Here is a 16,074-nt window from a genome sequence, read left to right as displayed (position 1 = left end):
CCTTTCTGCAGATACCCAAGGTTTGGTGGCAGAAGTCACCATTGGTGAAAATGATGGAGTTAGAGGAGTCATTGAATGGACAAACACCATGTAAGAAAAGCACCCAGATATCACACATTTTGTTACATTGTTGCACAAATCAAATTTTCTTTCTTATCCAGATGCTTTTTGTTGGTTTGTTTTCTAGGTTTGAAGTGAATGAAACAATAGGGGCACTGACTCTTGTGGCCTACAGGAACAAAGGGACATTTGGAAATGTCTCTCTTCTCTTTAGTGCTCTGAACCTGGAAGCTCAACAGGGGCTGGACTACAATATCACTGAAACGGTTAGCCATACACAGTGTTCAGATGTTACACTCACATTCAGTGACATAGGCAATTAATAGCAGAATTATCCAAAGGGACAAAATCAAAGGCAGTGATACAAGATTATCCAATAGGACTCTTCAGTTCTAAAGAAGAAGTTTTAAATGCAAGCTGAAAGAATTTGCTCAGATACCTCTGACTTTCACCCTCTGTCATGATCTGGACAGCTGTGAGTCTTCCCAGACATGTAGTTGCATGAACTTCTAAAAATGACAACCGCTTTGTCCACCCAGATGCTCCATTTTGTTGATGGTGAGGCACATAAGTATGTCGAAGTGCAGATCACTGATGATGCCATTCCGGAGGGAGCTGAGAGATTCCAACTCATCCTGTCTGAGCCTTCTCCTGGGCTGGAGCTGGGCACCAACACGACTGGTAAGGACAGACAAAAACACAGTTAGATTTTAGAACATTTCAAATCAACAGAGAATGAAGCATCAGCTTCGACAGGCATATTCTGTTAAAATGTGCCATTCATTGAGCTCCTAAGAGGGTTAAGAATTTAATGAATTATTAGCATGTGGGATCAAGGGTGGCAAATAAATTATTTGTAGTGATCAGTTGGCAGGTTTAACAGGATCTGTATAGGACACCTCAAACAATGTTCCAGCAGACAGTTGGATTCCTTTTCTACATATAGCAAATGAACAAGCTAAACTAAACTGTTGGTAACTGAATCAGCTGCACATTTTCCTCTTGCTGTTGCTGTGAGTTAAACTGACCACAAACACGCTTCACAAGTGAATGAGGATTTTAACACAAGCAGCTATTTTCTGTGTTATGCAGCATCCATTCTATGTATGATTTTCATGGCATATGGATCCCATGAGGACACCTTGGACACACTATTATCGTTCATCTGGCTTCAACAAAATAATAAATGTGGTATCTACCGCACTGATCCTAAAAGTATGACACCTGTCTGTTTTATTTTGGGTCAAGTCAGTGAAAGAAATTCCAACATTATATTATATTGAAAACATTGTATTACGTTGGAAAAGGTCACAATTATTTCACTGCTCCATTTACTGGAACAGCACTATCAGTATTAAGAAATACATTAATCAGAACTGATAGCCAAATTCGTTCTACTCATATTGTACGTATCTATGTCATGGTTATTTCCTGATCTACATCTCTATGTTCTTATAGTAACTGTGACCATCCTGGCCAGTGATGATGGGCACGGTGTGATTTCCTTTAACACCAGCGAGCATTTCCTCTTGAAAGAGCCCACTTCTGTGTCAGGTCTGGGTGAGAGCGTGGCCATCCTCTATGTGGTTCGCAACCCAGAAGAAGGCACGTTTGGCACCGTATCGGTTCAGTTTACCATCACTGATGCCAACGGCAACCCAGCAGAGGGCGATCTGATGCCACCACACGGGATTGTTGTACTAGAGAATGGAGTCAGGTTTAAGGTGAGGGAAAGGAGATTTTATATCATCAGAAAACATTTAGCAACATATCTTGTGAAAGTTTTTTTGACACTTAAAGCTTTAACACTAATTTCATTTTAGTGATCTACTTTTATAAATATGAATTTTAAAAGTAGCTTGGTATCTGAAACAGCATGTACATTTTCTGATTTACTGGAAGTTCTTTAGTCACATCTGTGCTGTTTCAGATGCTGGAAATCAGAGCGGTACTGGATGCTGAACCAGAGGCGAATGAAACCTTCACACTGGTCCTGTCCAGCCCAACAGGAGGTGCACGGCTGGGCAACCAGCTGGAAACTCTCATCACCGTCCTGGAGAACGTAGCTCCCTCTGGCTTGTTCCGAATTGAACCTACTCTCAACAGGTGTCAATACAGATGCGCTAAAAAATATCTGAAACTTAAAATGCCATTAACATTTTCTGTATGTAACTTCATGTTTATACTATTTGTGACCGATCAATGCAAATTCACAAGAAAGCGCACAAACATGCTCATGCAAAAACCTGTGTTTGTTGTGTGTTTCCCGTCCAGAACTGTCACAGAAATTGTTGCTGATGAAGGTGGCGGTGCAGTCTTCCTCACTGTGTCTCGCAGTAATGGTCTGGAGTCAGCTGTTAGTGTGGAATGGGAGATGCAGTCTGACACAGCTATTGCCTCTGGTTAGGCCAACAACGTTTTACTTAAAGTCGTGTCAGCCCTCTGAATGCTCATAAATCTTCCTCTTTGCTTCGGTTGTTGCTTTAATTCCACTTCCTCCAAACAAGCAGTTCACCTGTGATTCTTTTTGTCTTCTAGATGGTCCTCTCCCTGTCATTGGTGTGTATCAGAGCTTTGTGGACAATCCCACCTCTGCTTGGTGCTCCCTTCCTGAAGAGTCTTCCTTTCTGGCCATGAGGCTGGATAGGAGACCTGCTGTTCGATCGTCCCACACCTTGGCCACTCTGTATCGGTGGCAGGGTGTGTTCGTGCCAGTAGAGGTAGGTTAACAACAACATTGTTCCTGAACCAGAGCATGATGTCTATAAATTTGCGAGTAAAATCCAGTAGGAACTTATTAGCAGCGAGTCTGTTGTTAGCCAAAAAATCTCTCTGTCTTTTTGTGGTTTCAGTCTGTGAGGATTCAGGACCCAGGGTCATGTGTTGGGTTTGCAGTGAATGGTTCCACCTACATAGGCATTACACATAGCGGCCCTCCCTTCTCACCTGCTGCCAACCTCAGCATCTTCAAACTGCAGAAGGACCTTAACATCACACTGGTAAGTATAAACCCAGTTATTTTACAGCATTACTGTTTTTTTCCACTACTGTAGCACCATAGTGTTACCTTGTATTGTACGGATATGATTTGAGACTGTCTGATTTCTTCAGGAGCAAACCTTAGGTGTGGAAACTCTGGATGTGAAACACTTCTCCTTGAAAGGCGGAGATTATCTCATAGCATCAAGCCAGGTGATGAGTTTTCCACTGTCTAGGCAGACTTTTTAATTGTTCACAGTTGTGTCAAAATCATTAAAAAAAATGTCTGTTGCTCCTCACTGGAGTAATTCTAAACCTTTATTGACTGTTTTATTAATTGACTTTCTTTGATGCCACAGATTTTCGTTCGGACTGGAGGCTCCTTCACACTCCTGCAGACTCTTGACTTCAAACAGGGCATCCTGGGAGTTACCCCATTCACTCATGCAGATGTTCCCTACCTGCTGGCATGTATAGACAGACAGACTGAGAGCTGCTTCCTGCTTGAGTGGACCAATGGAGGATTTCATAAAAAGCAGCCCCTCCCACTCAATGGCACAGCCAATCAGGTGGAGGCGATCAAGACAAGAACTGGAGACACTCTTCTGTTGGTTGCTGTTGAAGGTGACCTGTTTTGCTTTGACATGGCACATTTTTGAATGCTGTTTGTTTTTGCATATAACTAGTCTCAGTCCTTCTGCATTTAAAAATATGGAAAACCGGCTTTTTCAACAGACTGGTGCAGTGAACACATGAAATGGAAGTCAAGTGCACTTGGTCTTGGTGTGCTAAGAGGGTGACTGTGTTTTTGCAATAACAAGACACTGTTTTCTGTGGCTGCATTCTCAGAGTACTTTCTAGTGGGTTGTGCAATGGTTAGATGTTGGTTAGGATAGTACAAATAAATTGGTGATACTTTAGAAGGCACACTGAATCCATGTGTCCATTATAGTACAAAACAGCCTTGTTCTGTTGTCCCAGCTAACATAGCAAAATTTACAATGTAGGCCAGATCGTATATTTATACTACGCTGTGTATATTTTGATGAGACATAACCCTCTGAGTCTGCACAAGTGGTGAGTTTTTTTAGTTCAGACCTGTTGTGGGTTTATGGCTCTGCTCAGCGTGGAGCAGAGCAGAGCCACAGACGGACTCGGAGGTTGTAATTTGTCAGTTCTGGGTGTGTCAGTCCGCCGGGTGGTTACTTCACATAAACATGCTATTCCAGCCTGAAAGAACTTAATCCCGTGTGTGTTTTTGCGCGCATGTATTTTTCTCCAGGTCTCTCTCCGTCCTGTGAGGTGTTTCAGTGGAGTGCAGGGCAGCTATCACCACAGCATAATCAGTCCATTCCTCACCCAGGCCTCACCTCCATTCACTCCTTCACCGCTCCATCTGGGATCAGTAAGCACAAACATCATGAACTGTTTTGTAAAGATACAGTGCTGACCATGAGGATTTGGAAAGTTGCCTCTTGTGTTAGCCAGACACATTTGTGTTCTTCATGCTCTCAATTTGAAATGAAATCATGTGTGCTAAGTAGCTTTAATTTGTACAGATTTGCATTAATATAATTTTAAAAAATGATGTGAAATATAGTAACCCGGGATGTCAGCATACATGTTTCCTTTACAGTGATGAGAATGACTTCAAAAGACTCCATGACTGTAACATCGGAGAAAGACCAGGTTACAGCTCCAAAAAATATTTTAAAAATCCGTGGATCAAGACAATAAGCCGCATCACTGTCAAAATCTAATCCGATGGGCCTTGTGTCATTTCTCCCCTGAAAATTTCATCCAAATCCATTAATCAGTTTCTGAGTAATGTTAACAGACCGACAAACCAGCACCGATCGTCACATAAGTCTGCTGCATTCCTTGGCGGAGCAGAAGCAAACAGAAGGACGAGTGAAATAAAGAAAGCAGGCCTTAACTGTAATGATTCCTTTTTCTATTTAGAAATCTAACTCAAAGACACGGTAATGAATATTTTAGAATTTAACTGTAATATAATATTTGGAATGGCACTGAGAAGAAAGATGAAAGATTTTTCTTGGTTTCACTGCTGACAGAGGCAACAGAATGAATCAAAGTACATACAGGAGCATTCTGTTCGAACTAAAACAAATGACATCAAAACTCTTTGGATGATATTTCATCATTCAGAAGGACAATAATTCTAAGCAAACTATAAAAGCGAAGTGAAGAGATGGAATATCCTTGAGTGGCTGAATCATTCACTTTATCTCCACTGACTATGGATTCCATTATCAGACCAGAGCAGTGAGACACAACAATGAGAAAGAGTCGGAGGTGTCTGCAGTGAAGCATCTGCTGATGTTTCTTAGTCATTGACTGCAATGAAATCTCCTCAGGATATTAGATATAAAGATTTTGTTTAACTTGATGCATAGCTGTCCAGTTACTTTTAAAATCCTAACCCCTGGGAAAGATGTAAATCTGCTCAAATGAATGCTGAGACATGGTACTTCAGTGTAGTAGGAATTTTTTCATGTCAAATTGAACGAGCTGAAGCACAAAGCCAAAACATGGATCTTAAAGTTGCAGTTTAGATGTTTGTTTTTTCATATTTATCCAGCTGTGTTTGTTTGTTGTGCTATTATAATCAGTTGTAGATTAAATCATTTTCTTTCGCATAGCTTATGTCCTGCTCGCTGGAAGAAGTGGTTCATCACTCTACTCCTGGAGGTCTGATGTCAACCTCTTCACCATGATCCTAAAAGCTCCTCAAGCTCTTAGCTTCCTCTCTCTCATTGTTCCATCCCTTAATACCACCAAGATCCTCTTGGCTGCTACTGATGAGAACAGCTCTGCTGTTTATGAATTCACCTCTGTCTCCAATCAGTCAGATTTCATCCCCAGGTATCCAAGCTGTTTTTAGATTTCACAGAGTAACTAGTTTTTGTGCAGAGAAGAAAATTCTTTTAAAGAAGAAACAAGGCACAATTAATTATAGCAATTAATGCATGTTGTGTTTTCTTCACTTTGTCACATTCAGTTTTGGAGAGCTGCATTTTGCACCAGGTGACAGTGAGCTGGAGATAGCAGTGAACATCATAGATGATGACATCCCTGAGGTGCAGGAGCACTTCCAGGTCCACCTGAAGAATCCAAAGGGAGGAGCTGAGATTGGATTTGGTGGCCAGGTGACAGTAATTGTCCCAACTAACGATGACGCTCATGGAGTCATCGGCTTTGCTCAGGTGAGAACATAAACCTTTTGCTGCTCCATTTCTGCATCATGTTAAATAGTTGTCATGTTACAAACATTCTATTGTCAGTGTGAACCTTAAGTTATTAATTTACCACATCCTGAACCATTAAAATGTACCTTCTAAGCATTAACACAAGCTATTATAACCTAGAATCATTTGTCATTACCGGTACTTTTCTACAGAATTCTCTGTCTATGGAAGTAGAGGAGTTGGAGCAAACTAATAAGATTTCTCTCAGTGTGGAGAGGAGAAGAGGGACTTTTGGCACACTGCATGTACACTGGGATGCTAATGGCAGTTTGCCAGATATTAAACCCACTTCAGGCGTGGTGAGTGACCCTTGCCCATGTTGTACAGCACTTTGCGTTACATTCTTTGTATGAAAAGTGCTCTATAAATACAGTTTGATTGACTGATTGATTGCCCTGCTGTCATACCAGAGACATATTTCAATAGGTATTCACAGCATGTTTGGAAATGAAAACTGAAATAAAATGACACAGAACTGTAATTAACATCAAAAAATTAGTGCCTCAGTATCAAATGTTGTTTGTCATCATAGGTGACATTTTCAGAGGGCCAAACGTTAGCGTTCATCACATTGGATGTGGTAGCAGATGATCTCCCAGAGCTGAGAGAGAGTGTCACAATCACCCTCCAGGATGTCACCACTGTGGGGCTTCAGGACCTCCGACAGGCTGCAGTCATTGACAAGCTGCTGTCACGAGCTCTACTCACCATCTTACCAAATGGTTCTCCCTATGGGGTGATTGGATGGCATCTGGACTCCCAGTTTACACTAACACAAGAACCGCAGAGTAAGAATTTCTGTGAAAAGAAATGGCGGAATGAATGAATAGTTAGCGAATATGGGTTTTTACTGGATCGGTGTGCAAAGCAGTCTGGTGTGCTGCAGTTAGTTAAAGGTAATGTTTATCTATTTAAATGCATTCCCCAGTTCTGCTTTTACTCGTTCCAAAATCAGCTGCTGTAAGTTTAGCTTGGTGCTGAATACTGAACTTTATTTTAAAATTACAAAATACCAATCCTTTTTTTTTGTGGTTCTTAAGTAGAATTTACAGTAATCACACCTTGAGATTTACTGAAAATGAGCTCTGCTGACATTTCCACGATGTGAAGTATTTAGGATTTGTCTTAAATGTGTATTGGAGGCCAACCGTGTTAGAGATGTCAGAGTAGTAAAGCAATGCGCACACTCACTGTTCTTCAAAAATTTCTGTTACTTACAGATAATCTTTTACCTGATTCAAGTTCTTATTGCCATCTTTTATCCCTGTCCAGTTCTTTAAACATGTATAGACATATATATTGTGGATATGTCACTTTACTGCTGTGTTTTAACGCAGACATTTTTACTTCATTCCCATTTATCCCAACCTGTAGGGACTCCAGTCAATGTGACTCTGTCCATAGAAAGAGAGCAGGGCTCATCAGGTGAGGTGGCGATCTATTATGAGACCAGGCCGACCCTGTATAAGCCTCCATCCAACCAGGCCACGGCAGGAGAGGACTATCTGATCAAAGACGGCAGCATCGTTATGATAAATGGTGCTACAATGGCTCTGGTCAATGTCACAATCCTACCGGTAAGGATGGGCTGTTAGTTCATGGCAAACTTTATTAAATCTGCTTGGGTAAGCAAAGCTCATTAGGAAGAGGATGTATTTTTAGCTTCTACTAACATTCACTTGTCTAAGGAAAAGACAAAGTGTAGGCAAACCTGAAATGAATTCAAGTGACAGTATTCTTTCTGCTGTGTTTGCCATCATGACAGAACACACAAACTAGCACTGTGACAGTCCAAAGACTAGATTTTATGTAGGCAGTCGCTCAGGCAGTAGAGATATAAAACCGACACTTTGCAGCCTCATCTTTATTCAATTGATGTATAAATAGCCTTTAACCTTCTTTAACTTGCCCTTCTCTCATATATCCTTTCATTCTTCCTCGCCTTCTATGTTTCCCCCTTTTAATCTTTATTAATGTGACCTTTGACATTTTTTGATGATTGTATAGATCATATATTGCAAATAAATCTTACAGAATCCAAGATTATTACTATTTTCTCATTTAACTGCAGTTGTAAGCCTTTAGATATATGAAAAATATCTGTGTATGTGCATGATATCATTGATTTTTCCATTATTTATTTTCCATGTACTTGTGTTTTTTTCTAAGGATGATATTCCAGAGCTGGAAGAAAGTTTCTTGGTAAATATCACCAGAGTGGAGCTGGTCAGTGGGTCGGTTGGAGCAGGGCAGCCCAGTGTGAAGAGGCCTGGAATGGAAGTGGCAGAGATCAAAATCCAGGAGAACGATGATCCCCGAGGGATTCTGCAGTTCAATGTTTCAGAGGTGAGACTTTATACAGATGAAGTCTTGATGGTGATATCAGAATTAAAATTTATCAAGCCACATGGAAACCTCTAACTTGATACCCAAAGAGCTTCATCAGAAAGTTTTTCCAAACAGTTTCTCAACTGCTACAAAATTGACACAACGAAAAGACTAAATGAATAATGTAACGTCATTATGCTGCTAAGTGATACTGTTCAATTATTAAACATTACTTCTGAATATCTTGTCTAGGATATTCCTGGAAGTGTGCTTGCCTATGAGATCCCACCACCAGACAACATTGTCCATCTGCCAGTGGTGCGACTTGCTGGTTCAATAGGTAGGCTGGTCGTTTACTGGGAGGCTCAGCTATTCACTACAGATCTCACTGACTTCAGCCCCACATCTGGAAACGTCACCTTCCAAGACGGGCAGGTAAATGGATGAATTGTCCTGAGTTAAAATGGACCTGCCATCAACATTACAACAAGAAACAAAGTTTAAAAAGTCTTTGCTTGTGTTTCTTCAAACCTGTTTTTAGAGAGAAGCCACAATTGCCATCTCCGTCTTTGATGATGAACAAGTCGAGTCTTTGGAAACCTTCAGAGTGAATTTGCTACGTGTGATTGGTGGTGCTCGTCTTGGACAAGTGACCTCTGTCAACATCAGTATTCCATCAAATGACTCACCGCTCGGACGATTTGGATTTCAGGACCTGGAGGTGAATCTAAAATACCACTCTTTTCATCACAGTAATATACACTCACCGGGCACTTTATGAGGTACACCTGTTCAACTGCTTGTTAAGACAAATAGCTAATCAGCCAGTCACATGGTCACAACTCAGTGCATTTAGGCATGTAGACATGGTCAACACAACTTGCTGAAGTTCAAGCCGAGTATCAGAATGGTAAAGAAAGGGAATTTAAGTGACTTTGAACATGTCATGGTTGTTGGGGCTGGTCAGAGTATTTCAGAAACTACTGATCTACTGAGAGCTTCAAGCACAACCATCTCTAGGGTTTACAGAGAATGGGCCAAAAAAGAGAGAACATCCAGTGAGCGGCAGCTGTGTGGACAATGCCTTGTTGATGTGAGAGGTCAGAGGAGAATGGCTGGACTGATTGGAGATGATAGAAAGGCAACATTAACTCAAATAACCACTCGTTACAACCAAGGACTGCAGAATACTATTTCTGAACGCAGAACACATCCAACCTTGAAGACGATGCAGCAGCAGAAGACCACACCGGGTGCCACTTCCTGTCAGATAAAAACAGGAAACTGATGCTATAATTCACACAGGCTCACCGAAAATTGGACAATAGAAGATTGGAAAAACGTTACCTGGTCTGATGAGTCTCCATTTCAGCTGCGACATTCAGATGGTCAGAATTTAGCATAAACAACATGAAAGCATGTATCCATCCTGCCTCGTATCAACGGTTCAGGCTGTTGGTGGTGCTGTAATGGTGTAGAGGATATTTTCTTGCCACACTTTGGCCCTAACTGAGCATCGTTTAAACGCCACAGTCTGAGTATTGTTGCTAACCATGTCCATCCCTTTATGACCACAGTGTACCCATCTTCTAATGGTTACTTCTAGCATGACCATGTCACAGAGCTCAAATCATCTCAAACTGGTTTCTTGAACATGACAATGAGTTCAGTGTACTCCAGTGGCCTCCACAGTCACCTGATCTCAGTCCATTAGAACCTTTTTGATGTGAACAGGAGACTGGCGTCATAGATGTGCAGTCGACAAATCTGCAGCAACTGTGATGCTATCATGTCAATATGGATCAAAGTCTCTCAGGAATGTTTCCAACACCTTGTTGAAAGTATGCCACAAAGAATTAAGGCATTTCTGAGGGCAAAAGGGGTCAAACCTTTTATTAGCAGCTTGTACCTAATAAAGTGGCCAGTGAGTGTAGAAAACTGCTCAGGATACAAAGAAAGGGGACAGATTACCATTATCTCCAAAACATTGTGTCTCTAATAAATTCAGTGGTGAAAATAAGCACAAACTCGATCATTTTTTCAGTATGATTGTCTAAAAACAATTTTGTTACTGTTTTGCTTTAAGGTTACAGTCGGTGAACCAGAGTTTGTGGATGACCCTGCTGCTGTGGCAACACTAACAGTGCTGCGTAGTGCAGGAGGTCAGGGAGCAGTGACACTAGTGTGGCAACTGGAAGATGAAGCTAGAGACGACCTCTATCCTTTCAATGGAACTCTCATCTTCACTGAGGTACGAAAAACAAAGCATGATATTACTGTTACACCAGATATTGTTATTAAATCATTTTTACTGAATGACTCAGCCAGCATGTGATAAAAAATAGTGAGTGATTTGTACTTTATGCATTGCACAGTTAATGAAGTCTGCTGTACTCTTCCTTCTTTTAAGACCGAGTCTGTGAAGTCATTTATGATAAGAGCTCTTGCTGACGCTGAACTGGAGGGAGACGAGCACTTTACTGTACGCTTGTACCCTGCTGGGAGTGGTGCTGTCATTGACCCTTTAAATGGTTTGTATTTTATGAAAAAGTCAAGATGCCAATGTTTCAATAAGTTGAAGAAATGACCAATATTTTCAGGATTGTCTTTCACGGATTTTATAGTCATTCATTATCTTTTGCTGGCCTGTCTTCCCTCATCCGTCATGCTCAGGCTTGGCCACCATCGCCATCAGAGCAGACAAGGCCGCCCTGGGTATGGTTGGAATAGCAGAGTCCTCCAGGAACATTCTCATCGGAGAACCTCAAGGAGATTACAGTGGGAGTGTCACAGTCAGGTGAGACCACAAATAAGAGCTTCACATTTCAGTGCCTCAGTTTATTAGTTGCAAATGTAATGTGAGAATTATGTGTATTTGTGTGCTTCCTCTCAGCCTTGTGCGAGGGCCGGGTGTGTTTGGAGAGGTCCGGGTGAACTGGAATATCACTCCAGCTGTGGTTTCTGAGTTTGCAGCGATCTCCGGCTCTGTGACTATGAGAGATGGACAGTCCGCTGCCAGCATTACTCTAAAGGTATTTCGTATTGTAGATTTTATAGTTTACTGGGAAATTAAAGCATTGTCTGTCTTTGTGGACTGCAGAACAAAATGCATCATCGTAAAGAGCTTCCAGTTATTTTCCTTAAATTTGTGTCTATCTATTCTGATGTTAGGTGTTGGATGATGAACTTCCAGAAGAGCGTCGAGAGTACCAGCTTACTCTAACCTCCGCTACCTCAGGACTGGAGATAAATCCCATAGCCAGCCATGCCAGAATCATTATGACAGCTAGCGATAATCCTCATGGCCTTTTCTCTTTCACCCAGCTCCAGCTCAGAGCAACGGAAGAGGAGGGAATGGTGAGGTCATGGAAATGAGACTGATGCATATGTAGATCCGCTTAAAGATGGGGTTGGTAAATTAACAAATGAGGCTGTGTATTATTTGCAAAACAAAGCCCATAGCTGTATAATTTTCTTTCTGTTCTTCAGGCGAATGTGACAGTTAATCGCTCCTTTGGCAGTCTGGGCAGTGTGTGGCTGACCTATGAGACCTCAAGCAACACAGCGCTCAGTGGGCTGGACTTTGTTCCAGCTTCAGGACGAATACTATTTACCCCAGGCCAGACAACACAACGAGTGACGCTGCGTATCCTGGACGACAGTCTTCCAGAGGGGCCTGAGATGTTTTTCATCAACATCACGGAAGTGGAGCTTGTCAATATCAGGTAAGGAAAAGTTGATAAGGTGCAAACTTTGATAGTTGTGGCTTCAGTTGGTGGAGAGTGTCATTATTACAAAAAGACTGCAGCTAGTGAGGCTGCAACTGAGCCAAGAGGGCTGTAGTCATCCATAATATAGGCACTGCAGATCCTACACTTACATACTGCACTGATGTGACTTGTAAATGGTTCTAGTCAGTGAGTCCTTATTCTGTGGCTCCCTCTGTTGGTCAGTGATGTGGACTACACAGTGAGAGAGTCAGGCCTTCAACTGGACCAGCCTCCAGCCATAGGCAACATCTCATCTCTTGCTGTGGTCATACTAAAGAATGACAATGCTGAGGGTATTCTGGAGTTCAGGCAGGACTATGTTAACATTACAGGTAAGCAGTCACAGTCTAATTTTACTTCGGAAAGGTTCAACTGAGTCATACATTAATGCCACTCAGCTATTATCCCAGATAGCAAACTATGGGTGAATCAATGTTGAATCTATATTGAGATCTAACGTAGAAATTATACAGAAAGCGCAAGGTTGATAAAATGTTGAGTCAATGTTTGCTTTTCAACCATAAATCACACTTTACCCAGATAGCAAAAGATGTTAAATCAATGTTGAATTAGGGTTAAGAAGGTTGAATTTTGGTTACGGTTGAAGACTGATGGTTGGATCAACGTTGATTCAACAACATTTTGTTAACACTGAAGTTTGTGTTTAAAAGATACCATTGAATCTACGTTGTATTTTGGTTTCATTAAAATGTTTGACGGGTCAATGTTTAATTAATGTTGAATCTATGTTTGCAAACATGTAGTCTATGTAAGCAAACATTGACTCAACATTTTATCAACCTTGCACTTTCTGTATAATTTCTACGTTAGGTCTCAACATAGATTCAACATTGATTCACCCATAGTTTGCTATCTGGGATGAGCGATTTGCTGTGGGACTATATGATATTAAAAGATTATTTACTACTTACACAATCCCTATTTTCTTCTGCCTTTCTTTCAGTTGAGGAGGATGTGGGAAACGTGTTGATCCCAGTTGTAAGGAGAGTGGGCTCATATGGACTGGTCTCAGCTCAGTTCATTTCTAGAGGCTTGAGTGCAACCCCTGATCTGGACTATATCCTGTATAACGGCTCAGTGATGTTTGTCCATGGGCAGAATACCAGCTACATTAATGTCACTGTTATAGATGACCTGGACAGGTGAGAGGAGGAATAAAAATTAAATGTATACATACACAAAAGCATGCAATATCTGTGAATATATTTTTTTAATTCTCACCAAAAGTAACTAAAATCATCGCCCACAGTGAATATGCTGAGATTTTTGAGGTCTTGCTGGTTGGAGCTACTGGGGGAGCAGTGGTGGGCCCCCAGCATGTTTCAAGGGTGACCATTGCCAAGAGCGACTCTCCCAGTGGGGTGGTTCGTTTCCTCAACGAGAGTCTGATCACTGTGGCCAACCCCAACTCGACTCTGAAACTCAGCTTTATTTTGGAGAGAGCAGGAGGCCTTGTGGGCAATGCCACGGTATGGACAGTGGTGCCAAAAAAGTAAACCACATAAGCGTCAGATCTCGGTTTTACTGATGGTGTTTTATCATTCTGACTGGTTTCCCCTTTGACAGGTTGCTTGGGTCATCCGTGGCCCTAACAGCAGAGAAGTCCTCCCTCCATTCAACACTGACATTAAAGGGCCTGTGAACGGGTCCTTCTTCTTCACGGATGGAGAAGAAGGTAGTCGTAGCATAGAAGTGCGGATTCTCCCCCACGGCGAAGTGGAGGTGGAAGAGACATTTGTTATAGAGCTCAGTATTCTGTCTGGAGAGATGGATGTTGATCCTCAGGCTGGTTCAATAACACTGAAGGTATTTCATTGAATCATGACTGCAAGGTTGATTTTACCATCATGAATGAGTGACGAATGTTGGACAAAGCAAATTACAAATCTAATGTGTTTGTGTCTCAGATAGAGAAGTTTGGTGACCCAAATGGTATAGTCCAGTTTACTGAGGAGGCACTTGGAGAGCGTGTTTACAATGAATCCACAGAAGCAGAGGGTCCATTAAATATTTCCCTGCTGGTTATGCGCAGAGAGGGTGTCATGGGTAACATCACGGTAAGATTATATCATAAAATTAAACTTACCATTTATTATTCATATCCATTCTAGTTGAATTTAATTCTTTGTGGTCAAAGTTGCTTTGTAAACACAACCTTACATTCGCCTCAGGTGCACTGGCAGATCCAGAGTGACTCAGATGTAACAGGTGACTTCCTGGCCTTAACTGGCTCAGTGATGATTCTGGAGGGCCAAAGAGAAGCAGAAATTGTCCTTAGCTTGATGCCTGATACAGTGCCAGAGCTGGAGGAGCTCTACGTTCTCCGACTCATAGCCGTGGAGGGCGGTGCTACTCTGGATGCCAACCCAAACCTGATCAGAACCAATATCAGGTTGCCATTGTGGTTCTGTTAAAAAAATAAATAAATGAAATAAAAAGTCAAGGATTGAATTAACTTGAAGTTAACCTTTCTTTATTGCCCTCAGGGTGCCTGCTAACGATGAGCCCCACGGTGTCTTCTCCTTAAACCCTGAGCAGCAGTCTATAGTGGTTGTGGGTTCAGGATCTGACGTCACCAGAGCTCTGGTTGTGAATGTGACACGACTTGCTGGACTGTTTGGCAACGCTAGTGTGGGCTACAGGATCAGAGGAGGGATAGATGAAGTGATGGACATCGGGGAGGTGCTGGGAGGACAAGCTGAGGGGAGGCTGCTCCTGAGAGAAGGACAGACCTTTGGTACCATCACTGTGCCCATCAGCAGCCAGGTAAGAAAGAGGACGCTTACTGACACTAGTACAGAGACAAATACTTAAAAATACTTTGAATGATTACACTCTCATGTGTGCTGGCCTGTGTCTTCCCACATTTCTTCTTGTAGGTGTTTTTGTCCGTGGGTACAGGCTTCACAGCAGAGCTCACTGATGTGAGGCTAGTCGGTGCTATCCTTGGCTCTCCGCCTCGCCTCCTTCATGATGCCAGCATTGCTACAGTGACTGTACCTGAAGAAGCTGCCAGCTCAGAGGTGAGTTGTGGTTGTGTACTTTTTATACACATACAGTAAAGGATTTACTTACGGGGGAGAAGCTATTTCTTAACAGTCCCCTCTACAGGGCTGGTTATTAGAGCAAAGTTAGTCATGCATATGTTATGCTCGCAGTATTTTTCAGGTAGTTTAGGAAGAATTTGTTTGGTTTGCTTTTCCCTGTTTTCATGAAAAATGTGAAAGCAAAAACATTACGTATAATGCACCCATTTTCTTTCAGCCAGGGTTGAATAATTCACACACATACTAACAGAAAATCGATCCACAAACTACAACAATTATTAGTTATTCCTCGATCATCCGAGGGTAATCTTGGTAGCACCACAGCACTTTATGCCTTTGAGATATTTCCCCGCAGGAAACCAAGTTAAATTTGAGTGCTTGAGTGCTCTATGAACGTTCAACTGTATTCTTGCCAAGTCTTTTGACACAAAGCCTTATGCACAGCCTTATTCATTTATCTGGCTGCTATCAATAAAATTATCATGACAGATCTTACACTCTGTCACTCATTCCCTTCTCAGCTGGTTACAGAATATTATGCTGTACTGTATACAGTATGTGAACAAGAAGTTGACACTGTTGTTAACTTTCCTCTCAATT

At 41.8% G+C, this 16,074-nt stretch overlaps 1 protein-coding gene across 1 annotated transcript in view; it reads left to right on the top strand.

Moving 5' to 3' along the window:
- adgrv1 (adhesion G protein-coupled receptor V1) overlaps nucleotides 1-16,074 on the top strand; it is a 124,190-nt gene that overhangs the window by 41,729 nt on the left and 66,387 nt on the right. The window contains exons 43-75 of the mRNA XM_051950765.1: nucleotides 12-90; nucleotides 188-326; nucleotides 600-741; nucleotides 1,519-1,784; nucleotides 1,991-2,166; nucleotides 2,335-2,462; nucleotides 2,599-2,780; nucleotides 2,913-3,059; nucleotides 3,172-3,252; nucleotides 3,399-3,663; nucleotides 4,322-4,444; nucleotides 5,703-5,925; nucleotides 6,062-6,266; nucleotides 6,461-6,607; nucleotides 6,841-7,096; nucleotides 7,683-7,885; nucleotides 8,478-8,654; nucleotides 8,889-9,071; nucleotides 9,178-9,357; nucleotides 10,723-10,887; nucleotides 11,047-11,167; nucleotides 11,310-11,433; nucleotides 11,530-11,668; nucleotides 11,808-11,993; nucleotides 12,126-12,361; nucleotides 12,590-12,738; nucleotides 13,371-13,569; nucleotides 13,677-13,896; nucleotides 13,994-14,233; nucleotides 14,335-14,484; nucleotides 14,599-14,819; nucleotides 14,914-15,193; nucleotides 15,307-15,450. Of these exons, the coding sequence (XP_051806725.1) occupies nucleotides 12-90; nucleotides 188-326; nucleotides 600-741; nucleotides 1,519-1,784; nucleotides 1,991-2,166; nucleotides 2,335-2,462; nucleotides 2,599-2,780; nucleotides 2,913-3,059; nucleotides 3,172-3,252; nucleotides 3,399-3,663; nucleotides 4,322-4,444; nucleotides 5,703-5,925; nucleotides 6,062-6,266; nucleotides 6,461-6,607; nucleotides 6,841-7,096; nucleotides 7,683-7,885; nucleotides 8,478-8,654; nucleotides 8,889-9,071; nucleotides 9,178-9,357; nucleotides 10,723-10,887; nucleotides 11,047-11,167; nucleotides 11,310-11,433; nucleotides 11,530-11,668; nucleotides 11,808-11,993; nucleotides 12,126-12,361; nucleotides 12,590-12,738; nucleotides 13,371-13,569; nucleotides 13,677-13,896; nucleotides 13,994-14,233; nucleotides 14,335-14,484; nucleotides 14,599-14,819; nucleotides 14,914-15,193; nucleotides 15,307-15,450 (5,876 nt within the window). The remainder of the gene's footprint in view (nucleotides 1-11; nucleotides 91-187; nucleotides 327-599; nucleotides 742-1,518; nucleotides 1,785-1,990; nucleotides 2,167-2,334; nucleotides 2,463-2,598; nucleotides 2,781-2,912; nucleotides 3,060-3,171; nucleotides 3,253-3,398; nucleotides 3,664-4,321; nucleotides 4,445-5,702; nucleotides 5,926-6,061; nucleotides 6,267-6,460; nucleotides 6,608-6,840; nucleotides 7,097-7,682; nucleotides 7,886-8,477; nucleotides 8,655-8,888; nucleotides 9,072-9,177; nucleotides 9,358-10,722; nucleotides 10,888-11,046; nucleotides 11,168-11,309; nucleotides 11,434-11,529; nucleotides 11,669-11,807; nucleotides 11,994-12,125; nucleotides 12,362-12,589; nucleotides 12,739-13,370; nucleotides 13,570-13,676; nucleotides 13,897-13,993; nucleotides 14,234-14,334; nucleotides 14,485-14,598; nucleotides 14,820-14,913; nucleotides 15,194-15,306; nucleotides 15,451-16,074) is intronic.

This window comes from Acanthochromis polyacanthus, chromosome 7 (genome assembly GCF_021347895.1).
Source record: "Acanthochromis polyacanthus isolate Apoly-LR-REF ecotype Palm Island chromosome 7, KAUST_Apoly_ChrSc, whole genome shotgun sequence".
Classification (NCBI taxonomy): Eukaryota; Metazoa; Chordata; class Actinopteri; family Pomacentridae; genus Acanthochromis; species Acanthochromis polyacanthus.
This window is presented reverse-complemented; position numbering and strand designations above follow the sequence as displayed.